General features: G+C 41.2%; 2 protein-coding genes across 2 annotated transcripts; one reads left to right on the forward strand and one right to left on the reverse strand.

Moving 5' to 3' along the window:
* Positions 1 to 1,956: 1,956 nt before the first annotated feature.
* On the forward strand, positions 1,957 to 26,381 carry LOC108696942 (lipolysis-stimulated lipoprotein receptor). Its single transcript, XM_018226650.2, has 9 exons — positions 1,957 to 2,251; positions 7,168 to 7,509; positions 13,731 to 13,850; positions 21,465 to 21,611; positions 22,440 to 22,625; positions 23,589 to 23,645; positions 24,015 to 24,143; positions 24,446 to 25,095; positions 25,953 to 26,381. Exons 1-9 carry the CDS (start codon positions 2,200 to 2,202, stop codon positions 25,986 to 25,988), a joined length of 1,719 nt encoding a protein of 572 aa, XP_018082139.1. The 5' UTR covers positions 1,957 to 2,199; the 3' UTR covers positions 25,989 to 26,381.
* On the reverse strand, positions 9,881 to 10,570 carry LOC108696943 (V-type proton ATPase subunit F-like). The gene has a single exon (XM_018226651.2). It carries the CDS (start codon positions 10,530 to 10,532, stop codon positions 10,164 to 10,166), a length of 369 nt encoding a protein of 122 aa, XP_018082140.1. The 5' UTR covers positions 10,533 to 10,570; the 3' UTR covers positions 9,881 to 10,163.

Here is a 26,381-nt window from a genome sequence, read left to right on the forward strand (position 1 = left end):
TACTGTGTATCCTGTGCTTGAATGGCTGCCCCCATGGCTACACAGCAGCTTGTTTATATAAACTATAGTAGTGTTTCTGAACCAAATATGCCAGTTTTACCAGTGCATGCTAACAGCATATTATATTTAATTTACTTTAAAACCCTTTCATTTTTTGGTGTTACAGTTCCTTCAAATCTAACCCTAAAAAATAGGGAGGGTTGACAGCTCTGAAGGTGGCATGAGATCTTTGGAAGGGATCCATGGAATCCTGATGAGCAGTCAGGTTTTGGAATGCCCTGATTTCACAGCTGAGCAGGCAATCCCCAACCACCCCATATGTGCATCTGGGTGGGTGCTGGTCCTTCTCCATTCTTCCAGGTGTAGGAAGGTAAGGTTTTTCTAAGAGGGGAGGGGGAGTAGTCCTCTGAGGTAATAAAAAGGGATGCGCACGTGTGCTCTGTCTCTGTGTTGCCATTAGCGCCTGAGGTGGAGGTAGACAACAGTATAGGAGAAGTGTAAGGACAGAAATGGTTACAGGTCACTATAGGAGTGACCGTTAGGATCAGGAAAGTTAGTGAGCAGCTAAGGCTCCAACAAGTGAGGGGTAAGTTCCCTGCGGCACCTCTTCTGCCTTTATAGGGACCCGAACGGTCAGGCTCAGGATTAGGTATATCCTGGAGTAATTCACCTCTGCGGGCTTCATCTAGGGACAGGGAGTTGGGCAGCACGAGGCAGGCAATACTACCACTGAGAAAGTTTGCAAGTACACCCTACAAATTGGGAGAGATTGGCATCCTGAAGTCTACCATTCGTTCAATAAATCGATTCATTGTTTTTAAGAACCATTGACAGCCAAAGTTATTTAAAGAAAAAGTGAATGCTGTGTGCTCATACCAGAGTTGTATCCCGTCCTCCATTTCATAAGCGAGGGCCCACCTGAAGAAAGAGTCAAATTATATCAGTGCCTACTGGGAGTTGCTGGGAGTTAGACCCCATGCCCAGTTCTTGACAACAATAACAGCAACAAGAGGAAGATTGGGAGCACCCCGGACCCATACGCCTGTTACACAGAAATGATGTCACTCCCGTGACATCACAGCTAAGGGTTAGGTCATGTCTACTAAGCCCCCCTGCAGATTGGGTCCTTCCTTGGGGTAAAAGTCATGGTTGGCAAGGTTAGGGAGGGTCAGTGGGATTTAGGCTTGCCACAGGCCGTAGGGTTGCCACCCGGCCGGTATTTTACCAGCCTAGCCGGTAAAACACCCGCCAAGGCCAGGGCCGGTATTACAAATTTACTGGCTGCCGGTACATTTGTAATATCCCTAACTAAAGCGCTTGGCCCTCTCCAATCTGCTCAAAATTTACCTTTTCTTTGGCGCCTGGCCAATCGCATAATGCGACTCCGCCCCCTTTGCTGTCACAACGCCCCGCCCCATTTTACCGCCCCGCCACCAGCAGCAGCCGATGCAATTTATTGAAACCCTATCAGGCCGGTATTTTACCAGCCTGGCCGGTAAAAATGATGGTTGATCCCAATGTTATTAATAGGGAAAAATATAAATATATAGGAAGGCCGGTATCAACCCTAGCGGGATTCCAGCTGGAGGTTCGGAGTAGAAACTTGCAGCAATAAAAGACAACTTGTCAGAGAGGAAGTCCTAAGAAAAAGCAGACGATAGTGTTTTATTTACAATAAGCCCAAAGTCAAGGTGTGGGAAAAGTGGGCACCTCCTCCCTCAGTCTCTAGGGCACAACTATGAGAAGGAGATTTGTAGCTCAACAAACACTCAGACTGGACATCCCTGAGATTTTATAGACTGAAAACACCTAATTCTAAGGAATGTCGTGTCCTCTACCTCACAGGGAAATGTCCTGACTAAGGTCCTTCCCCCAATAACCCAAAGACGATCCCTGACTAACACTTAACTAACACTGGACCAGGGAACGCCCACCTTACCACGCCCACAGACTAACTGGCAAAGGGAGGGACTTTCACCTGGACTAAACCATTTCGAAACTAGTTTGAAGGCACATTCTCTACTACCTGTGCCTCCTTTTCCTTTCACTATCTTGCCTTTCCCTCCGACCGCACAAACTTTCGAACAAGCGCCGGCTCAGTAACTACTGGTAAGGTTGTTGTGGGCGCCCCTCCCCGGGAGTTGGTACGTGCCGCTGTACCTGAGGGGAGTTCGGAGTAACGCTGAGCGGAGGGAGAACATGTCAGGGACCGGGATTCCCGCCCTTATCGGTTGCTTGTTCCTACTTTCAGGTAAGCGAAGTCTCCGCTGTCAGGAATAAGTACCAAGCGCACAGCAAAGAGTCATACTGGCGCCTAAAGGTCTCTCTAGATATAGTCCCCTGAGGCTGCGCTCATTCCCGAGGTGGGGCAGAGGGGTTAATAGTTTAATATGAAGCCAGTGTGATTAATTGCGCCCAGGAGATATCTCACCCCTACCAATCAGGCTTCACTGTTTACTTTCCTGGGCACCATCATTAGTCCGGGGGAAGGGGCGGAAGCTGACTCATTGGCAGGTGATTGGGATTCCCCCCGCGGGGGGGAGTGGAATGGTTGCACCGAAACTCCAACAACAAGAAAAGGAGGAGGGGCACATCCTGGGACTGAAGCACCTGGGTCTCTCCCACAAACGATGTTCTGCTCCCCAGCGCCACCTGCCGGTCTCTGATAGATACAGGCGCCGGCTTAGTGTAATAGCGGGGCTGCAGTTTGTTCCCTGTGCTGCTCCTGCTACACATTTATTGTTATTGCTGCTTTTTATTCTCTTTCTATTCAGGCCTCTCCTATTCAAATTCCAGTCTCTTATTCAAATCAGTGCATGGTTACTAGGGGAAATTAGACCCTAGCAACCAGATGGCTGAAATGGCAAACTGGAGAGCTGCTGAATAAAAAGCTAAATAACTCAGAAACCACAAATAATAAAAAATGAAAACCAATTGCAAATTGTCTCAGAATATCCCTCTCTACATCATACTAACAGTTAACTCAAAGGTGAACAAGCCCTTTAAAAAAAAAAAAAAAAAACAATCTTTGGAGTTGTCTTTTAAGCTAAGTATTATAGTGTGGCCCCATCGCTGAGCCCCCCCACACATGCTCTTTAGCATTATGTGTCCTCCAGTGAGCAGCTGGGGACGACACACTTGTGCCTTTCAGATACCTGGGAAATTTAAAGGGCAAGTTCACTATATAAATTTCTTTATATTATATAAGCCCTGCCCAACTGACGGTTGAATGAGACCCTCGGCGGAAACTTCGGGTTTATTTTAAAGAGTTGCCTTTCAGGCACCATAATTCCCTTACTGTCCTGTTAAACATTTAACGAGGGTGACGCACTCATTAACTCGGTTCGTAGAAATGCTCCTTAGGGCAGAGACACGCTCAGATTCGGAAAGATTAGTCGCCCGGCGACAAATCTCCTCTTCTTCGGGGCGACTAATCTCCCCGAACTGCCTTCCCGCCGGCAGGATGGCACTCGGATTGCTTCGTTTTCCGAAGTTTCCTTTACGAGGAAACTTCGGACGACTTCCAAAAAATGAAGCGCTCAGTGCCATCCCGCCGGTGATTTAGATTCTAGCCCGTGGGAAGGCAGTTTGGGGTGATTTGTCGCCCCGAAGAAGAGGACATTTGTCGCCGGGCGACTAATCTTCCCCAATCTGACCGTTTGTCTCTGTCCTTAAATTTGGGAATAGTCGGGTTATTCCGGCATATCACATTAATCACCGTGACTAATTAGCAGTGAATGTGTTGTTTATAGGGTGTGATTGTGGCATTTGTGGGCATGAGCAATGACTGATCGTTATAGGACACAAGGCAATTGGTGGCTCTTTGTTTCCACAGAGACACGTTGCTCTGGTATCTGAACCAGCCTGTGTTTGTGTTCTTGAATAACTGAGGGCTTAAAAAATATCCCCATAAAGCTCTGTCACCCCCCCCTCCGCACTGGAACACATCGAGACTAGGGGTAACACAGGTACAGAGTGCAGTTAGGGTTGCCACCTGTGAAAAAAATACCGGCCTTCCTATATATTTATAATTTTTCCCTATTAATAACATTGGGATCAGCCATCATTTTTACTGGCCAGGTAAATTTTGGATAGAGAACTGATAATTCATCAAGTTACCCATGGGTGGTTGTGGCAAACAGGTGCCCGAGGCAAAGTTTAAAACACACAGCCACAGCCCTGTTAAAGGGCATGTAAAGGCAAAAAAAATAAAATCCCATTCTTTAATGAAAACGGAACCTATCTCCAATATACTTTAATAAAAAAAAATGTGTACCGGTTTTATAAGAAACCTGACTGTATGCCGTGAAATTCTCCCTTCATTTACTGCTGTGGATAGGAATTGTCAGACGGTCCCTAACTGCTCTGCAGGGAAACAATCATACTTATGCACAGCAGGGGGAGCCCCCACCTTACTTCCCAGCCATGCAGAACTCAAGCAGCTTTGTTTGTTTCCCTGTAGAGCAGTCGGCGACTGTGTAGAGATTTGTATTGGATTTTATTTTTGCCTTTACATCCCCTTTACTGTTTCCAACTCCAGCTGCAGGGACAAAGATCATGGAGTCAGATTTAAACAGATAAACTGGGATTCTATTTGGAGGATTATTTTGCTGCAGCCACTGGTTCTGCAGAGTTGGAGAAAGTTTATATTAAACAATACAAAAACTATAAAATCCACATTAGATTACATGACAACACAGGACCCAGTGCAGTCTGTATATTCTGATTATTAATCACTTGCTGTATCGGCTTCTGGCAGATATTATTTGACTTGTGCTGTTTTGATAATTTACGACGATCCCTAGGCAGCCCAGATCACACTGAGCATGTGCACAGTCTTGGTCTTGCAAAGATGTTTAACAAAGTTACAAGATGGTGACCCCCTGTGGCCAACTTTGAAAGCATAAATCATTTGTTTGATTAGGCTTGTGGTGCAGTAGGTTCATGTTTAGTATAAAGAATACAGCATTTCTAGCCTTATTCTATTTTAGACTTTAGTTCCCCTTTAATATATAGATACAGTAGAATCCCTGTTTTTTCAGGGGACCAGAAAAAAAAATGGTTTTAAATCTAGGGAAATGTATTATGCATAATATATAGATGAGACCACAAAACCACAATTTAAAATGAGGGAAACCTTAAAATCAGGGGATGCAATATTGATGTTCCGCTGTATTATATGTAGTGACATTATTGCCTGTAGAGGACAACTTTGGCTCTGAGCACATGTAATATCATGAAACTCTCTCTCTCACTTATATATCAAATATAGGATTAAAGGGTAACTTACACCACAAATGACTCCTTTTCATGATGGATAGATCCGCTTTTGCATTGGCGGATGTCAAAAATGCCCCCCAAGGTGAATGTTCGGGGAGATGGTTGTCCCGAAGAAGAGGAAATTTTGCACCGGGGCGACTAATCTCCCCAAATCTGCTCGTGTTGCCTGACCCTTAAGGGCACAAAATCCTGCAGTGGTTAAAAATGGTCTCTAGCACTGACATAGTTAGATATAGAAACCAGTAGAGACCATGGAATTTCTAATTAATCACTTTAAAACATATTTTGCACACTACAGGTATCAGACCTGTTATCTAGAATGCTCAGGACCTGGGGTTTAATGGATATTAGATTCTTTCTCTAATTTTGATCTTCATACCTTAAGGGGATTGTTCAAAGCTGCAAAGAGTCAGAAGAAAAAGGCAAATTATTACAAATAAATTACGAAAACGAATTGAAAAGTTGCTTAGAATTGGTCTTTTATAACAATAAAAAGTTACCTTAAAAGTGAACCTCCCTTAAGTCAACTAGAAAATCATGTAAAATTTAAATAAACCCAATAGGCTGGTTTTGCTTCCAATAAGGATTAATTATATTTTAGTTGTTTTATTATTACAGAGAAAAGGGGAATAATATTTAAAATTTTGGAATTTTGGATTATTTGATTATAATGGAGTCTATGGGAGATGGCCTTTATATAATTCGGAGCTTTCTGGAGAACGGATTTCCGGATGACGGATCCCATACCTGTACTAACTATCTGATATCCAGATGGGTCCCCTCTGATTACACATATATGGGTGCTGTTACTTTGCCAGATCTGGATTTTTCAGGTGGCCATAAACACACAGATCATATCGTACAAAACGAATTTTCGTAAGAGTGATATCGGCAGAATACTTGGATATTGATTGGCTCGTGGATCGGGCTGGACGGAAAATTTTAAACGGGTGCCTTTGAAGATACCCAAACCTCTGCCATTGTTATTGCTGAATTGTCAGATGGAGGTAGAATTCTATTGTTTCTATATGTATATCTGACGATTCAGCTCTACACGTGTGTATTGAAACCAACGATCTTTCTTTTCCAAGAAAGATAATAATTGTTACGTCTATGGCCACCTAATGGAGAACTAAAGCTTAACTAAAGAAGTAGCTCGAAATGTTGTGCATTATGTTTTGTGCTTCTGTACCAGCCCAAGGCAATCACAGCCCTTTAGCAGTAAAGATCTGTGTCTCCAAAGATGCCCCAGTAGCTCCCCATCTTCTTTTCTGCTGATTCACTGCACATGCTCTGTGCTGCTGTCACTTACTGAGCTTAGGGAGCCACTCACAATATACAGTACACATAGAATAGAAATGTCACAATATAAGGCTGATTAGTAATTAATACACATAATTACTACATGGCAGCACAGAAACCAGTGCAATTAGCATCAGAATTTAATAATCAGCAAACCTGTAGCATCAGCTTATATTACAGCCAGGGAAGCTCATTTTCTGCTGGATAATTAGTGACGAGCCCTAAGCTTAGCTTCTCAACAGCCAATCAGAGCCCACTGAGCATGTGAGTGTCACAGACACTTTCCAAGATGGTGACCCCCTGTGACAAGTCTGAAGTCCTGGATCATTGCTGCTATTGACAAGCTCAAACTTTAGCCTCGTGCAACAAGTTCTGTATATAAAATACGACATTTTTAGCCATATTCATGTTTTAGGGTTTAGTTCTCCTTTAAAGGATACAGTTATTAGATGAGAGGGTTTATGTTTGAATATCATTGGCATGGGGCTGCTGTATTTCTAATATACAGACCAAACCTTGTCATTAATGTAATAATACTGCTTTATTTTTTTGTCATATGCTTATAATTCCTTCTTCTTCCCTTAGGATCGGCCTATGGAATACAAGTTACTGTGCAAAACCCCTTCAACGTGGTCATTTTATTCCAGCGGATCACCTTAAAGTGCACTTACGAAACCTCCTCCACGCAGCCGCCCATCGTCGTCTGGAAATACAAGACGTTCTGCCGAGATCGCCTGACTGACGCGCTCAACCCAACGAGCCAAGATTCCCAGATCAATAGCCAACTGCAGCAGAATAATCCCGGCTTCAACCCGTATGTGGAGTGTCAGGACAGTTCCAGGACGGTGAGGATTGTGGCCACCAAGCAAGGGAACACCGTCACTCTGGGGGACTTCTACCAAGGACGCAGAATCACAATAAGCAACAGTACGTGGGTTTTATTGAGTGTTTAAGTCATTGATTGTAAAACTAGTTCCTGTGTTGGGTTACTGGATTAGTGATCCGACATCTGGTGTGGTCTGAAGCTACAACTTTAAATCTTGGTGACCCTGTTTAAATGGGTTGTTGACCTTTGAGTTAACTGTTAGTATGATGTAGAGAGGGATATTCTGAGACAATTTGCAATTGGTTTTAATTTTTTATTATTTGTAGTTTTTGAATTATTTAGCTTTTTATTCAGCAACTCTCCAGTTTGTAATTTCAGCAATCTGGTTGCTAGGGTCCAAATTACCTTAGTAACAATGCAGTGACTTGAACAAGAGACTGGAATATGAATAGGAGAGGCCTGAATAGACACCTTACAGGGACGCCCACTCTGGCAAGAGGCAAATGTGGCCAGAATCATACTGATACCCAAGGAAGGCAGGGATCCAAAATCTTATCGACCGATTTCACTTTTAAACCAGGACTTAAAAATTTGAAACAAAATAATGGCAGATAGACTACAACAAATACTACCATCAATACTCACCGAAAATCAGGTAGGTTTACTTAAACACCGCCACCCAGTCCGAGCCCTCCGACAAGTTCTCACCGCAATATACGTTAACAACCTGGAAAAAAGAAAACCCGGAATGCTAATAAATCTAGATGCAGACAAGGCTTTTGACAGAATAACACACACATTTACGTCGCTTACTTAAATTTCAACACTTCGGCGTACATATGTTAAACCTTTTTCTATGATAATATATTTTTATTAGGATAAACACCACAATTTCAATTATAAGGTAAAGACATACTGAACATCTCGGGGTTTGGTTCCCATTTTTTGCATTGTTGATGCGGTCTGCATTCACAGATATCTTAGGATTTCCCACAGTAACTTTAATGACAAGCACTAAATATTTTATTTCAATAGTACACAGTCTCAAAAGCATTGATAGTAGCGAGTGTACAGTGGTGTGCAAAACTATTTGCCCCCTTCCTGATTTCTTATTCTTTTGCATGTTTGTCACACTTAAATGTTTCTGCTCATCAAAAACCGTTAACTATTAGTCAAAGATAACATAATTGAACACAAAATGCAGTTTTTAAATGAAGGTTTACGTTAAGGGAGAAAAAAAACTCCAAATCTACATGGGCCTGTGTGAAAAATTGATTGCCCCCCTTGTTAAAAAATAACTTAACTGTGGTTTATCACACCTGAGTTCAATTTCAAAGGTTATAAAGCCATTTCTAAAGCTTTGGGACTCCAGCGAACCACAGTGAGAGCCATTATCCACAAATGGCAAAAACATGGAACAGTGGTGAACCTTCCCAGGAGTGGCCGGCCGACCAAAATGACCCCAAGAGCGCAGAGACCACTCATCCGAGAGGCCACAAAAGACCCCAGGACAACATCTAAAGAACTACAGGCCTCACTTGCCTCAATTAAGGTCAGTGTTCACGACTCCACCATAAGAAAGAGACTGGGCAAAAACGGCCTGCATGGCAGATTTCCAAGGCGCAAACCACTTTTAAGCAAAAAGAACATTAAGGCTCATCTCAATTTTGCTAAAACACATCTCAATGATTGCCAAGACTTTTGGGAAAATACCTTGTGGACCGACGAGACAAAAGTTGAACTTTTTGGAAGGTGCGCGTCCCGTTACATCTGGCGTAAAAGTAACACAGAATTTCAGAAAAAGAACATCATACCAACAGTAAAATATGGTGGTGGTAGTGTGATGGTCTGGGGTTGTTTTGCTGCTTCAGGACCTGGAAGACTTGCTGTGATAGATGGAACCATGAATTCTACTGTCTACCAAAAAATCCTGAAGGAGAATGTCCGGCCATCTGTTCGTCAACTCAAGCTGAAGCGATCTTGGGTGCTGCAGCAGGACAATGACCCAAAACACACCAGCAAATCCACCTCTGAATGGCTGAAGAAAAACAAAATGAAGACTTTGGAGTGGCCTAGTCAAAGTCCTGACCTGAATCCTATTGAGATGTTGTGGCATGACCTTAAAAAGGCGGTTCATGCTAGAAAACCCTCAAATAAAGCTGAATTACAACAATTCTGCAAAGATGAGTGGGCCAAAATTCCTCCAGAGCGCTGTAAAAGACTCGTTGCAAGTTATCGCAAACGCTTGATTGCAGTTATTGCTGCTAAGGGTGGCCCAACCAGTTATTAGGTTCAGGGGGCAATTACTTTTTCACACAGGTTTGGATTTCTTTTCTCCCTTAATAAAAAAATCCTCATTTAAAAACTGCATTTTGTGTTTACTTGTGTTATCTTTGACTAATAGTTAAATGTGTTTGATGATCTTCTCAGTAACCATAATGAGCATTTAAATATTCTTTTTTTAATTAACTATAGTCTATTAAAAAGTATATTTCTAAGCATAAGCAATATGGAGACATTTCTAGGCAATACAGACTTTGGGGGCAAAGATTTAACATTTGCAGTTGAGGAGATAACACACAGCAAGGAAACACAATTTTAATTTCATAATCAACATTTAACAACTAATTAATGCCACACACAGGCAGCATTAATTGAGAAAAGGGTTACTGGCTATGACCAACAGAAGGAATCGAGCCTCTCAGCAGGACCTGATGTAGGGCAGATCCCTGCGTTTGCCAAAATGTTTTCCGAATTACCGCAAATCCTCCATTGTAAACATTCCCTTGGCTCTGCGCAGTATAGAGTCCTTGGTTGCATCATACGGATATTCTTTTGAAGGAATCTCAAGTACTGCAGGGATGGAGATGGTGTGCGTGTCAATTACATGACGGATCATCTCGGCAATGAACTGGTTGATCAAAATAATGCCTATATCATTACGATTTAGAAAACTTCTAAACGTCTCTTCGATCTCGGTTACGCTCGTCTCCTTCTCCACCACCAAAAAATTGGGTTTCCGGTTCTTGTTCAGCTCCCCGATTCCACCGAGTAAGAAGCTGGTGACGGTGTCCTTGTCCCCGATAACCGCTATCAGCTTGCCTCGAACTAGACCCCCGGCCATCTTCTATTAAACACTCTAGCACACACACTCTGTCACACCGGACCTGCCATATGTTAAACCTTTTTAAAAATCTATATTTAACACCCACTACCTTTTTAACAGTGAACAACACTAACTCGGACAGATTCACAGAGGTGCACGCTAAGGATGCCCGTTGTCGCCCCTTCTATTTAACGTAGCAATTGACCCACTGTTACGACACATACTTAAAAATTCAGCAACTGCAAGGCATGACAATAGGCCAAACAAAGCTAAACGTGGCAGCATTCGCGGACGACATACTATTGTTCCTCAACCAACCTAAAACAGAAATACCTGTATCCTGCAATTTATACAAAGGTTTGGTAAATTAGCAGGATTCCAAATAAATCTGGACAAATCAGAGGCACTACAGACTGGCTCCCACACTTTCCTTTTAAAAAAACTAAAATTAGTATCAAATATTTAGGGATCAGACTTCCATCACATCATAAGGATATATATGCCTTAAATATACGGAAAATAATAGAAAATATTCAACAGGAGGTACACCAATGGAAACCTACTAATCTGACATTCCTTGGTAAAATACACTTCATCAAGATGATCTTTCCCAAACTATTATACCCATTACAGATGTTGCCATTTTACATAAAGCCAACTGACCTAAAAAGACTAAACCATACATGTAGAACTTTTATTTGGAATAAAAAACGACCAAGGATCAGCCTCTTTAAATTGCAGCAACCTAAATATTTTGGCGGTACTAATCTTCCTAACATCAAAGAATATAAACGGTGAGTTCTGATGTCATTTCTGTCACATGACTCACTGAAATGTGTGTATTATAATAAATAAAGTACCCCAGTTGCAAAATATGAGGATATTAGAAGTTACCTCGGAGTTCCATGACCTGTATATCGGCCTTGTACTTTTATATGGTCTTGAAACTCCTCGGTAACTTATAATATCCTTATATTTTACAAGAGGGGGTACTTTTTATTCGCTATATATTTGTAGCCTTACAGAGCATTTGTTTTTTAGTAGGGATGCACCGAATCCAGGATTCGGTACGGGATTTCGACAGGATTCGGCCTTTTTCAGCAGGATTCGGATTCGGCCGAATCCTTCTGGCCGGCCGAACCAAATCCTGATTTGCATATGCAAATTAGGTATGGGGAGGGAAATCGCATGACTTTTTGTCACAAAATAAGGAAGTAAAAAATGGTTTCCCCTTCCCACCCCTAATTTGCATATGCAAATTAGGATTTGGGGTTTCGGCCGAATCCAAAATAGTGGATTCGTTGCATCCCTTTTAGATGGGAAGAGTCAGAAGAAAGCAAATAGTTAAAAAAAAAAATAATAAAAAAAATAAGTTGCGTAGAATTGTCCATGCTATAACATAACTTAAAGGTGAACCACCCCTTTAAGTGTATTGCAACAGACCTCATTTTTACATGCACTGATCAAAAAGTTCATTGCTGATTGGCTGATACTGTTTCAGGCTAAAGTGTGCATGTTCCTTTTGTCTGGGCTGTAAGTTGACTTGTGACTAGCTTAAAAGGGTAGTTCACCTTTAAGTTACCTTTTAGTATGTTATATAATGGTCTATTCTAGGAAAATTCTCAATTTGTCTTCATTATTTATTTTTTAATAATTTTTTGTTAATTATTTGCCTTCTTCTTCTGACTTTTTCCGGCTTTCAAATGGACAGTCAGTGACCCCATCTAAAAACAAATGCTCTACAAGGCTACACATGTATTGTTATTGCTACTTTTTATTACTCATCTTTTTATACAGGCCTCTACTATTAATATTGCAGTCTCCTTTTCAAATCAGTGCATGGTTGCTAGGATAATTTGGACCCTAGCAACCAGATGGCACCAGGAAAGCTGCTGGATAAAAAGTTAAATAACTCAAAAACCACAAATAAAAAATGAAAACCAATTGAAAATTGTCTCAGAATATCCCTCTCTACATCGTACTAACAGTTAATTTAAAGGTGAACAACAACCCATTTAAAGGATTAGTAACATCAAATTTGTTTAAAAAAAAAATTGTTTGTATACTACTAAAAAAAAAAACACCAACACATATAAAACTTTAAAAGTGAGTCTTTATTTAGAAATAAGTTACGGAATCTCCACTTGCGCTTCTCTTCAAAAAAAGGCGATCAGGTGATCCATTGTGCCACGCTCGATTAATCCTCCCTGCCTTCCTTATAGGAGATAGCCAGGGAGGAGAAATTGACCGCCACATGATGGATTGTCGCCTTTTCTGAAGAGGAGCACAAGCGGAGATTCGGTAAGTTATTTCAAAATAAAGACTTTGTGATTTTAAATTTAATATGTGTTGGTGTTGTTTTTTTTCGTAGTACACAAACACTTTTTTTTTTTTAAAGATTTTTTGCTGTTACTGGTCCTTTAAAGACAGGAAGCTATAAGGGTGAGTAATGGAACATAAAGCTAAATAACTCAAAAAACACAAATAATAAAAAAATCAAAACCATTGCAAATTGTCTCAGAATATCACTCTCTACATCATACTGACCGTTAATTTAAAGGTGAACAGCCCATTTAAAGACAGGAAGATACAAGGACCAGGCGAGTAATGGAGCAAAAAGCTAAATAACTCAAAAACCACAATTAATAAAAAATTAAAAACCAATTGCAAATTGTCTCAGAATATCACTCTCTACATTATCGTACTAACATTTCGTTTAAAGGTGAACAACCCATTTAAAGACCGGAAGATATAAGGGCCAGGCGAGTAATGGAGTACAAAGCGAAATAACTCAAAAACCACAAATAATAAAATATGAAAACCAATTGCAAATTGTCTCAGAATATCTCTCTCTACGTCATACTAACCGTTAATTCAGAGTTGAACAGCCCCTTTAAAACTGCCAGTCATAGGCTTAAATGGCAACCACCAGCAGTGACAGGTGGGATTCTTCCTGGAAATGCTCAATTGCAAAAAACAAAATCTGCTTGTCACGGTCAGTGAGAACTAGTTAGTTACTTTAGTAGCAGGGAGCCTGATCAGTAATACTGTTCCTTCCTTATATAGGGGCAAGTCAAAGAGGGCTCACTGTATACAGAAGTCATTTTAAATATATCATTTGTCTGTGTGGAAGTCTGTTTTAAGGCTTAGATACATTGGCATAGGACCTTTTGTTTCCTCCTCTTATACTAATACATTTATTTTCTACCCTTTTAGCTGCAGACCTGAGCATTGATCAGACCGCATGGGGTGACAGCGGAGTCTATTACTGCTCTGTTATTTCCAATCAGGATCTCACAGGGAACAACGAGGCCTACTCTGAGCTTTTGGTACTGGGTAAGTCTGTCCTGACTTGTGCTGTAAAGAATCCTGTGCATCCTGCCGGGCATGTTTGTCTGAACACGTCTGCGTTTTGATTTTACATTAATGTACTTTTTATTACCAGTATAGGATCTGATATCCAGAAACCAGTTATCCAAAATTATTGGATAGCCATCTCCCATAGATTTAGATTTTAATCAAAATAATTCACATTTTGTAGCTCTGTAAAACAGTAGCTTGTACCTAATTAAGCAAAACAATCCTGTTGGTTGATTTAATGTTTAAAGAACAAGGAAAGTTAAACTAAAGAAGTAGAAATGTTGTACATGATGTTTTGTGCTCCTGTACCAGCCCAAGGCAACCCCAGCCCTTTAGCAGTAAAGATCTGTGTCTCCAAAGATGCCCCAGTAGCTCCCCATCTTCTTTTCTGCTGATTCACTGCACATGCTCTGTGCTGCTGTCACTTACTGAGCTTAGGGACCCACTCACAATATACAGTACACATAGAATAGAAATGTCACAATATAAGGCTGATTAGTAATTAATACACATAATTACTACATGGCAGCACAGAAACCAGTGCAATTAGCATCAGAATTGAATAATCAGCAAACCTGTAGCATCAGCTTATATTACAGCCAGGGAAGCTCATTTTCTGCTGGATAATTAGTGACGAGCCCTAAGCTTAGCTTCTCAACAGCCAATCAGAGCCCACTGAGCATGTGAGTGTCACATACACTTTCCAAGATGGTGACCCCCTGTGACAAGTTTGAAGTCCTGGATCATTGCTGCTATTGACAAGCTCAAACTTTAGCCTCGTGCAATACATTCAGTATATAAAATATGGCAGTTTTAGCCATATTCATGTCTAGGGTTTAGTTCTCCTTTAAAATATTCTTTGTAGACAACGTATGGAGATCTAAATTACAAAAATTATTCTTTATCTGCAAAACCCCAGCTAGCAAGCATTCTGGATAACAGGTCCCATACCTGTACTATACTTTCTGTTTACAGATTATACCACAAGAACTATGAAGCACCTTTGAAATCCATTAAAAAGTGCTTCATAATTCACACGACACACTGAAGTGAATGTATTAAAAAAAAAAAAAAGATTAGGGGTCAGGTTTGGATTATATTCAGCCAATTTTTCTTAAAGGTCTAAGAAAGCCAGTGTGGGGGTGGCATTTTATTCTGCTCCCCAATTAGTGACTATAATTGCTTACCTTTTACCCCATGAATGTTCTTTACTTGTTTGAAAAGTGTATCGCCTTGATGTAGCCCTGAAATCTAATAGATTTCTATGATGGCAAGTAATCTATTATGGCCTCCAGGAAACTAATTGTATCCTCCAGGTGTAACATACCCTAATACAGTCACTGTTTCAGACAGGTATTGGACTTGTTCTCTAGAATGCTCCAGATAAGGGATCTTTCCATAATTTGGATCTCCATACCTTAAAGGGATTCTGTCATGATTTTTATGATGTAGTTTTTATTTATAAATTACCTTGTAAATTGTTTACACTGCAGATAATTCACTCTACAATATAAAATGTCATTACTGAATCAGCAAGTGTATTTATTTAGTTGTAATATTGGTGTGTAGGTGCATCTCAGGTCATTTTGCCTGGTCATGTGCTTTCAGAAAGAGCCAGCACTTTAGGATGGAACTGCTTTCTGGCAGGCTGTTGTTTCTCCTTTAACTGAATGTGTCTCAGTGGGACCTGGATTTTACTATTGAGTGTTGTTCTTAGATCTACCAGGCAGCTGTTATCTTGTGTTAGGGAGCTGCTATCTGGTTACCTTCCCATTGTTCTGTTGTTAGGCTGCTGGGGAGGGGGGTGATATCACTCCAACTTGCAGTAAAGAGTGCTATTGTTTATCAGAGCACAAGTCACATGACTAGGTGCAGATGGGAAACTGACTATATGTTTAGCCCTATCTCAGATTTCAAAATGAAATATACAACAATCATATTGCTCTTTTGAGATATGGATTCAGTGCAGCAGTCTGCTGGAGCAGCACTATTAACTGATGTGTTTTGAAAAAAAACATGTTTTCCCATTACAGTATCCCTTTAACAAGGCCTCTTTTTATAAACTCTGTTCAAGGCAACAATCACAACCAACCATAACAAAAAAAATATTGATCTGCTTTGGTCCAGGTAGTAGGGATGCACCGAATCCACTTTATTGGATTCAGCCGAACCCCCGAATCCTTCTGAAGAAGGCCGAACCCCCGAATCCTTCTGAAGAAGGCCGAATCCTGGATTCGGTGCATCCCTACCAGGTAGTGACAGTTAATGCCCTGCTGAAAGTTGGCGCTTACTCAGAATACACAGAATATTGTCCCTGCACCAAAGCTGCCTTCGGGTAGCAACTCCCAGCTGGCCTGCAGGGTGAGTGGATACAGGGGCAGAACGGATCAGTAACTAAAGAATCTGATGGCCTAAAGGGAGAAACTAAATGACAAAAGCAGACCTGTATCAGCCTGTTCCTGTGTAACTTGTAATTCCAGTTGCAAGTAGGGTTGCCACCTTTTCTGGAAAAAAATACCGGCCTTCCTATATATTTAGCTTTTTTCCCTATTAACAACATTGGGATCAGCCATCATTTTTACCAGCCAGGCCGGTAAAATACCGGCCAGGTGGCAACCCTAGTTGCAAGAGAAATGGACAATTAATAAAACAATTCTCATTTCCCAGAGATCTCTTCCTGCAGAGTTAAATTGCTCTACACTGCCCCATCCAGTTTATGGACAGCAAAACATTCTACTATGGGAAGATGCAGGGTTGGCCAGTTAGAGGGCCTCTTTCTTCCTAAAGGTGGCCATACACGGGCTGATAAAAGCTGCCGACAGACCGAATCGGCAGCTTATTGGCCCGTGTATGGGGGCCCCCGACGGGCTTCCCCGATCGAGATCTCTATCGGATGGGATTAAAAATCCTGTAGGATCGCGGCCGCATCTGTTCGTTGATGTGGTCCCACGATCCGACCGCCCGTTTGCGTTCGCTAGGATCCAATCGTTGGGCCCTAGGGCCCACGATCGGATCAGCCCGATATTGCCCACCTCAAGGTGGGCATATGGGAGGGAGATCCGCTCGTTTGGTGATCTCTCCATGTATGGGCACCTTGAGTAGGATAAAGAAATGTACTGTGGCAGTAAGGCCAGTTTATGCGAAACCTTAGCCAGGATATAATTACTATCTACGTTTCCTTAGTACAATGTTAAATACCCCCTGCTGCTCCATTTACAGCCAGGCAACAGACTAATTGAGGCTGAGGAACATGTCGTCTCACGCTCATGAGGAATTTCATCTCCAACATGCTGGTTTCTGTCTCCGGCTCCATCTGTCTATAGAGTTGCCCAACTGTAACTAAGGCTATCTCGCTGTGTATCAATAAAGCTATTCAATCTACTGTCCTCTTTGTAATGGTTTATGCTTGAAATCTATAAAGTTGTTTATTGGTCTGGCTGTGGATTTGGGGGGCATTAAAGGGATTCTGTCATGATTTTTATGGTGTAGTTTTTATTTCTAAATGACACTGTTTACACTGCAAATAATTTCCTCTACAATATAAATTGTCATCCCTGAACCAGCAAGTGTATTTAGTTGTGATATTGGTGTGTAGGTGCATCTCAGGTCATTTTGCCTGGTCATGTGATTTCAGAAAGAGCCAGCACTTTAGGATGGAACTGCTTTCTGGCAGGCTGTTGTTTCTCCTACTCAACGTAACTGAATGTGTCTCAGTGGGACCTGGATTTTACTATTGAGTGCTGTTCTTAGATCTACCAGGCAGCTGTTATCTTGTGTTATAGGCGCTGTTATCTGGTTACCCATTGTTCTGTTGTTAGGCTGCTGGGGTGGAGGGAGGGGGTTAATATCACTCCAACTTGCAGTACAGCAGTAAAGAGTGACTGAAGTTTATCAGAGCACAAGTCACATGACTTGGGGCAGCTGGGAAACTGACAATACGTCTAGCCTCATGTCAGGTTTCAAAATTAAATGTAAAAAAAATGTCTGCTCTTTTGAGAAATGGATTTCACTGCATTTTGGGGAAAAAACTTTTTATTTTATTATTTTTTTTTTTTTTTGCAATGACGGTATCCCTTTAAGAATAAATCTATTATCCCTGCTGTAAATCTATTATCCCTGGCTGTACATACAGCCTAATTATTCATAAGGTGTGATTTTATTTGTGTCCTGTGGCGATCATTATTTTCATCTCCTCCCCCCAAATCTGTCAGCCTGCTCTCCTATACTACTGGATCAGCTACTGGACTGGTCCTGATACTACTGGACTGGTAGTTTTTTGTCTCCCCCCCCCCATCCCAGTCCCTTCTCTCGTGTCTTTTGACAGGCGTCCGTGTATGAAAAACTGTCTATATGTAATGGTACCATCTCCTGTACTCAAGAGCTAGCAATCTCCTCCAGCCTCATTGAGGAAAGGGAGCCAGAAGGGGTTGCACCCTGATGGTCCCTAAGAATATACTGCAGTGCACAAGGCCCATAGTTTAATCAGGGTGGCTTCTTAGGCCATTTTCGGGTTAGTGCCTATAATGCTAATGAGCTGCTCACAGTATCACTAATTCCTTATTAAAGGATAAGTAAACCTTTAAAATAAGTGAAAAATTGATGAGAGTGCTATTCTAAGCACTTTTGCCATGTACATTCATTATTTATTTTCTATATATTCCAAGATATTAAGGGATACATGTACTGTTAATATGAATAAATTTCGTTACAACTCACTGAACAGTTATGTCCCATGTGGCCCCCCTTATAGTCACTGACTAACTCAGAGTTAGAGAGCTGAAAAGCAGGAAGTAGTGTTCTGGCTATTATGTTACACATCCACTCACTCCAGCCTTTATACATTACATTTTTGGCTAAATAACTATATTAGATACATTATTTATTTTGCACAGCCTATCTATTTACCCAGTTTTTATTTTTATACTGAACTGTTCCTTTAAAGCCCTGTGTTTGGTCTTTCTTCCATGCTCTTCTCTGTTTGAGTGATGCCGTAGGAATCCATAATCCTGCAGTTCTTCAACTAAGGTGCAGACTAAAATTCTGGTATGTGGGTGTTGTAGGCCGAAAGCTAGAAGGATACAGGACAGACATTGCTGGTTATCCGACTCCCAGACATGTACTAATAGGTATATATGTGGGGTAGGTGGATTTAGGTACCTGTGTTATTCTGTGTATATGTATTAACTCAAACAAGAAAAAAGTGAAAGCTCCAAAAGTCCAATAAAGAACCGAGGCTCACCCGACATATACTTGTCCTGATTTGGGTAACTATTTATCCTTTTGCTCACAAAATCAAAGTTTAGCTGATCTGATGTATTAACCACCAAATTGCAAAATGCAGCTTAATGAATTACTGGCTTGGGCCGACCTTCCGTTAATAGTTTGATGTGAATGTTGGAATTAGATTATCTATTGTGCTGTGAATGAAAACCCATAAAATTTAAGTGCCTGCTAAAAATAACCTGACTTTTTATGAATATGTATATTTACATTAATATAAATATTTTATATTGTATTGCTCTTTGTAGCGCTATAAATATTAACATAACTTCTCCTTCTTGATACATGTATGGGACCTATTATCCAGAATGCTCGGGTCCTGGGGCTTTTCGGATAATGGGTCTTTCCGTAATTTGGATCTTCACACCTTAAGACTACTAGAAAATCATGTAAACATTAAATAAACCCAAATAGGCTCATTCTCCTTCCAATAAGGATTAATTTTATCTAAATTGGGATCAAGTACAAGCTACTGTTTGATTATTATAAACAAAAAGAAAATCATTTAAAAAAATCTGGATTATTTGATTATAATGGAGTCTATGGGAGACAGCCATTCCGTAATTTGGAACTTTCTGGATAACGGATCCCATACCTGTATAATCTTTAGTTGAATTATAGTTACGTTTAAATCTGTAATTTAACATCAGTGGTTTAAATTGTTAATCTAATTTATGTAATATATGGATATAAATGTTTTATATGCTGAACAGCACCCATAGAGTTAAAATAATTTCGAGTGAGGTTTGTCCTCACGTCATATGGGGTTTAAATATGTTCGTTTTGAACTTGTGCCTATGATTACATATCTCTTGATACGAAACGCGCTAGGACTACTTGTTTTTGAAACTATGGAATAATATAAATTTTATTCATTTATTTAAATGATATATTTAGGGATGCACCAAATCCAGGATTCGGTTCGAGATTCGGCCTTTTTAAGCAGGATTCGTATTCGGCCGAATCCTTCTGCCCGGCCGAACCGAATCCAATTTGCATATGTAAATTAGGGTCAGGGAGGGAAATCAAATTTTTTTTTCTCACAAAATAAGGAAGCAAAAAAAATGTTTCCCCCTTCCCACCCCTAATTTGCATATGCAAATTAGGGTTCATTATTCGTTCGGGGGTTCGGCCGAATCCAAAAAAGTGGTTTCGGTACATCCCTACCACGCAATATGTTGGCGCTCTATAAATACATGTTAATAATCCCTGATATATTTATCATGAAGATGAATGTATTTCTTTGCTTCCACTGCTTTTTAATATACAGGGCTGGACATTTCCACTAGTCTATTTCTCACAGTTAAAGGGAAAATTAAAGAGATTCTGGTCATGGGAAAGATATTTTTTTTTTCCAAAACACATCAGTTAATAGTGCTGCTACAGCAGAATTCTGCACTGAAATCCATTTCTCAATAGAACAAACTGATTTATTTTATATTTAATTTTAAAATCTGACATAAGGCTAGACATATTATCAGTTTCTCAGGTGCCCCCAGTCATGTGACTTGTGCTCTGATAAACTTCAGTCACTCTTTACTGTTGTACTGCAAGTTGGAGTGATATCACCCCCTCCCTCCCCCCAGCAGCCAAACAGAACAATGGGAAGGTAACCAGGTGGCAGCTCCCTAACACAAGATAACCGCTCCCTGGTAGCTATAAGAACAGCACTCAATAGTAAAATCCAGGTCCCACTGAGACACATTCAGTTACATTGAGTAGGAGAAACAACAGCCTGCCAGAAAGCAGTTCCATCCTAAAGTGCTGGCTCTTTCTGAAATCACATGACCAGGCAAAATGACCTGAGATGCACCTACACACCAATATTACAACTAAATACACCTGCTGGTTCAAGAATTACATTTTATATTGTAGAGTGAATTATTTGCTGCGTAATTTAGAAATAAAAACGACATCATCAAAATCAGAGTCCCTTTAAACATTACTTAGTTGACTAACAATGAATGAATTTGACTTCCCGACCGTTTCCTTGACTAGTGAATTCCTTTGCTGCCATGTATAATTATCTCTTGCTATACACTGAATACATTACTAGATGGTTACCTAATAAAGGGGTCACAGCCATGGCAGGAATATCTGCTTTTCCTCTGTGTCATATTATATAATGAATTTCCATTAGAAAGAAAAGCTTAGCAGTGGAATTGCCAGACCAGCTCACTAAACAGTCTATTTGAAGTCCTATTTTATCTCCCAGGGATGAAATTAGCACATTTTTTTTCTGTATAGATTCTGTACCCCTTCCCCTGTGCAATGTAGAATGTAACCTACGTCTGTATTTCTGTCTTTCAGACTGGCTCTTCGTCGTTCTTGTGGTCCTTGGCGGGTTCCTTGTTTTTCTGCTCATTGGAGTTTGCTGGTGCCAGTGCTGCCCACACACCTGCTGTTGTTACGTGCGCTGCCCGTGTTGCCCAGAGAAATGCTGTTGCCCGCGAGCATGTACGTCCCTATCAGTACTCTATTCTGGGTGGGCAGTGGTCCGACCTTTTGAACTACACATACCAGCAGGCTGTTGGGGAATGCTGGAGGGCTGTGGTTCGCACAACTGAAAGGCAATTAAAATAAGAAACTGGTTAATGGGTCTGACTGTAGAAGTAATTTGTCGTTAGGCAAATATGAAAGGGTGGCATTCCACTTCCCACTTCATCTATTGCCAATATGCACTTTCATGTCCAGAGTGCTGCAAAGGTATTATACTGACACCTAGTGGTAAGCTTTTGGTAAAGGCAGAATAGCAGCATTACAGGTGCAAACAAAGTGTCACCCTGCTATAGTTCCAGGGGTACCCAGGACACAAATAAACACTCACCCCAAATCTCCCCCTAACTGTCCTTCAGACTGGGCCCCCTTAGCTCATAACAAGGTTACAAATATAAAGAAACATTGGGGTGTCAGCCAGCTATAGTTCCAGGGGTACCCAGGGTACAAATAAACACTCACCCCAAATCTCCCCCTAACTGACCTTCAGACTGGGCCCCCTTAGCTCATAACAAGGTTACAGATATATAGAAACATTGGGGTAACACTCACCCTGCTATAGTTCCAGGGGTACCCAGGGCACAAATAAACACTCACCCCAAATCTCACCCCAACTGACCTTCAGACTGGGCCCCCTTAGCTCATAAGGTTACAGATATATAGAAACATTGGGGTGTCACCCTGCTATAGTTCCAGGGGTACCAGGGCACAAATAAGCACTCACCCCAAAGCTTGCCCTAACTAATCCTGTTGTGCATGTGATTAAGTAATCCTATTTTCTCATTTCAGTGTATGAAGCAGGAAAGGCGGCTACTGCCGGAGTCCCCAGTATCTATGCTCCCAGTGCCTATGCCCCATCAATGTACTCTCATCCGACCCAAGTGAAAATGCCCCCGCCGGGCTCTGTGATTCAGATGGGACCAGTGCCTCCCATGTACAATGGATATGGAATGGATTATGATGCAGCAAGTTCAGGTAAGTCTCTGCTTAATGTCTGCAGTAATGCAATAATATTCTTACAGCAGCATCATGACTCCACAAGCATACTCCCTGCCATTTACTGAATGTCAGCCAACCCTTCCTTATAGACTGGAATCTGTTCAGTCACATCTGCTCTGGAAACCCTCACACATCCAACTAGCACAGCACAGGGTTTCTGCCAAGTGGTCAAGAAAAAGTAGTTCTGTCCAGATGTTCCACCAATATTTTTATTTATATTTAATTTTGAAATCTGACATGGGGCTAGACATATTGTCTGTTTCCCAAGTGCCCCCAGTCATGTGACTTGTGCTCTGATAAACTTCAGTCACTCTTTACTGCTGTACTGCAAGTTGGAGTGATATCAGCCCCCCTCTTCCCCCCCCCCCCAGCAGCCTAACCGAATAACGGGAAGGTAACCAGATAGCAGCTCCCTAACTCAAGATAACAGCTGCCTGGTAGATCTAAGAACAGCACTCAATAGTAAAATCCAGGTCCCACTGAGACACATTCAGTTACATTGATTAGGAGAAACAGCAGCCTGCCAGAAAGCAGTTCCATAATGCAGCACTGGCTCTTTCTTAAAGCACATGACCAGGCAAAATGAGCTGAGATGCACCTACACACCAATATTACAACTAAAAAAATACACTTGCTGGTTCTGGAATGAAATTTTATATTGTCGAGTGAATTATTTGCAGTGTAAACAGTGTCATTTAGAAATTAAAAAGACACCATAAAAATCACGACAGAATCCCTTTAAGAAGCGCCACTTAGTTATTGTGGCCCATGCTGTGCCGTCGCTAAAAAGGGATCATTTCTTTCTAAATTTACTCCCATCCCTATTACACCCCCACTGTTCATTTATAGGATGAATTGGCTTGCCCCTTCTTTAGTTTTATATGAGGAATTGCAACGTAAATCTTGTCCTTTTTTTTTTTTTTTTTTATTTGTTTGCAGTGGGCGGACACAGCTCCCAGGCACCTCTCATTCGGGACAACGACGGCGTAACCTCTGGTAATTAGAAAGTCCTATTTATAGCCTTTTAATATGCATGGCATTCCTCTCTAATGATAACGAATTAACTGTGACAATATGATCTGTTACACATGTTAATTGCAGCTGTTCTCTTTGTGGAGTTTCAGCCTCTATTCCCCTGATTGGTCTGGATTACCCTGTTTTTGTTGCACTAGTTTAGCTCCTAAATTTAATTGGGTTACAGTGTCCTCACATGGGAAGATGACCAGTACAATCTGGGATATCCAGTCTGTGTGTTGGTCACCTTTACTGTGTCTAACAGGACTAATGTGGATCACTAGAGCACATGAAAGTTTTAATTAAGCATATTAAATTCAAGGAATATATTATTACTCCCCTCCTTCCTAGTTCGTAGTGGCTACCGGATCCAAGCCAACCAGCAGGAAGATTCCATGAGAGTTCTTTATTACATGGAGAAAGAATTGGCAAATTTTGATCCAGCAAGACCGGGAGAACCAAATAACAGATTTGAGAAAGGTGAGTTTTTATTAGGGATGCACCAAATTTGGATTTTTCCCTGGCCGAACCGAATCCTAATTTGCATATGCAAATAAGGGGCAGGAAAGGAAATTGTGTGACTTTTTGTCTCAAAACAAGGAAGTAAAAAAAAAAATCTCCTTCCCTCTCCTAATTTGCATATGCAAATTAGGGTTCGGTATTCGGTCAAATCTTTCGTTTGATGATCCTGCTCGCATGTTAATGAGCCATATCTGCATGCCATGGGGAATATAGCATAAGTGGTTAAAATAAAGTTGCCGAAATGTGTATTTTTTCCCCAGGTACAGCAATGAGTGAGATCAGCTCTTTGCATGAGGACGATCGCAGGAACAACTTGAGAAATGATCTGGGTCGCTTACGGAACCAGCCTATGGCGCCGATCCGGGATATTGAAGAGGAAAGCCTGCTTGGAAGTGAATACAGGCACCCCCCATCCTCACGACAAGACCCATATGAAGATCGGTTCCGTGGGGGGCCACCTTTAGAGAGACGCGGCCGTGCTCACTCCATGGATGACCTGGATGATTACGACCGAAGAGACCGCAATCGTGAGCAGCCTCCTGACAGCCGCAATCGGGGAAGGCGCAACTCTGACGATGACCATAGCAGTCGCGGCTACAGCAGAAGCCATCAGAGTCGCTCCCCTGACCCCCGTGATGACTACGGAGGAGGAAAGAGGAGCCGAAGTAGAGACGATCTGCGTGAATTAGGCCGACAGCATCAGAATCAAGAGTACGACGACCGCTTTCTGGAGGATGTTCTGAGAAAGAAACAGCAGAGGGCAGGAAGTAGGGATGGACTGGACAACCTTGGAAAGAAGGGGCGCTCTGATGGGAGAAGGAATTGTAATGATGACGACGATTTTCCTCCTCCACCTCCTCCGTACACTGAAACAGAGTCTGTCTCTTCTAGAGGGAAGAAAATGAAAAGGGTAGGTATTTGTTATAAGCAGAACAGAGTCTGTCTCTTCTAGAGGGAAGAAATTGAAAAGGGACATATTTGTCCAACTTCATTCAGGCACTTACAAATTGCTGTGTATCCATACTGTTTTAACCATGAACCCACAAAGATCCAAGCGTTGGGTATTCTTGGCTAGTTCATCCTCTTGATCTTGTTGCCCATTATATGAAAAGTGTGAGAGGGGTAAACCCGTAAAGACCCTCATGTCTTAAGAGACAGTAACAATTAAAGTTTTGTAAAGGAAAGACAATATAATGTGCTTGTGCCCTGCACTGACAAAGCTGATGTGTTTGCTTCAGGAAAACTATACAGCTATAGTTTATATAAACAAGCTGATGTGTAGCCATGGGGGCAGCCATTCAAGCACAGGATACAAAGTAGATAACAGATAAGTACTACTATAGTTTATATAAACAAGCTGCTGTGTAGCCATGGGGGCAGCCATTCAAGCACAGGATACACAGTAGATAACAGATAAGTACTACTATAGTTTATATAAACAAGCTGCTGTGTAGCCATGGGGGCAGCCATTCAAGCACAGGATATACAGTAGATAACAGATAAGTACTACTATAGTTGATATAAACAAGCTGTTGTGTAGCCATGGGGGCAGCCATTCAAGCACAGGATACACAGTAGATAACAGATAAGTACTACTATAGTTTATATAAACAAGCTGCTGTGTAGCCATGGGGGTAAACAACCCCGTAAAGATTAAGCAATGGCGGTATCCCTTTATTGATTTGACTGCAGGAGCTGCTGATTGAACAAAACATGGCTGCCCTGTGCTATGTGCCATGCTCAAATCTCTTCTCTTTTCTCTTTCAGGGTGAAGCTTTAAGCCGTGAGAGTTTGGTTGTTTAAATACTCGGGGGAACAGACCCAACCAAAGAAAAATACCTAAATTGTGATCATTTGTCTTTTTTTAATGTGTATGTACCACACACAGACTTTATATTCCCTTTTTATACGAGTGCCATGTACATTTTTACTATTTGCAGCCGGCGAGCAACATTCTCATGTTCTAATGAATTGTACAATCCATTTAGGCTGAACCTTCAGGTAAAGCTTTTTGTTTGTACACAAAGGTATCTTACCGTGCATTTCTACCTTCTAATATAATTAATTGTGGGCAGTTTTTGCTATTACTCAAATATCTCATCTCTGAATGATCAGTTGTTTATACAGGTATGGGACCTGTTATCCAGAATGCTTCAGACTTCAGATATTTCTGTACTTTGGATCTTCATACCTTAA

Source organism: Xenopus laevis, chromosome 7L (genome assembly GCF_017654675.1).
Source record: "Xenopus laevis strain J_2021 chromosome 7L, Xenopus_laevis_v10.1, whole genome shotgun sequence".
NCBI classification, from domain to species: Eukaryota; Metazoa; Chordata; class Amphibia; order Anura; family Pipidae; genus Xenopus; species Xenopus laevis.

Bases quoted from the DNA above. Each gene is read 5' to 3' on its own strand.
- LOC108696942 (XM_018226650.2), top strand. From the start codon at position 2,200: ATGTCAGGGACCGGGATTCCCGCCCTTATCGGTTGCTTGTTCCTACTT. The intron at 7,510-13,730 runs GTACGTGGGTTT...CTACCCTTTTAG, and splicing joins CAGAATCACAATAAGCAACA to CTGCAGACCTGAGCATTGAT. The intron at 23,646-24,014 runs GTAATTAGAAAG...CCTCCTTCCTAG, and splicing joins CAACGACGGCGTAACCTCTG to TTCGTAGTGGCTACCGGATC.
- LOC108696943 (XM_018226651.2), bottom strand. From the start codon at position 10,532: ATGGCCGGGGGTCTAGTTCGAGGCAAGCTGATAGCGGTTATCGGGGAC.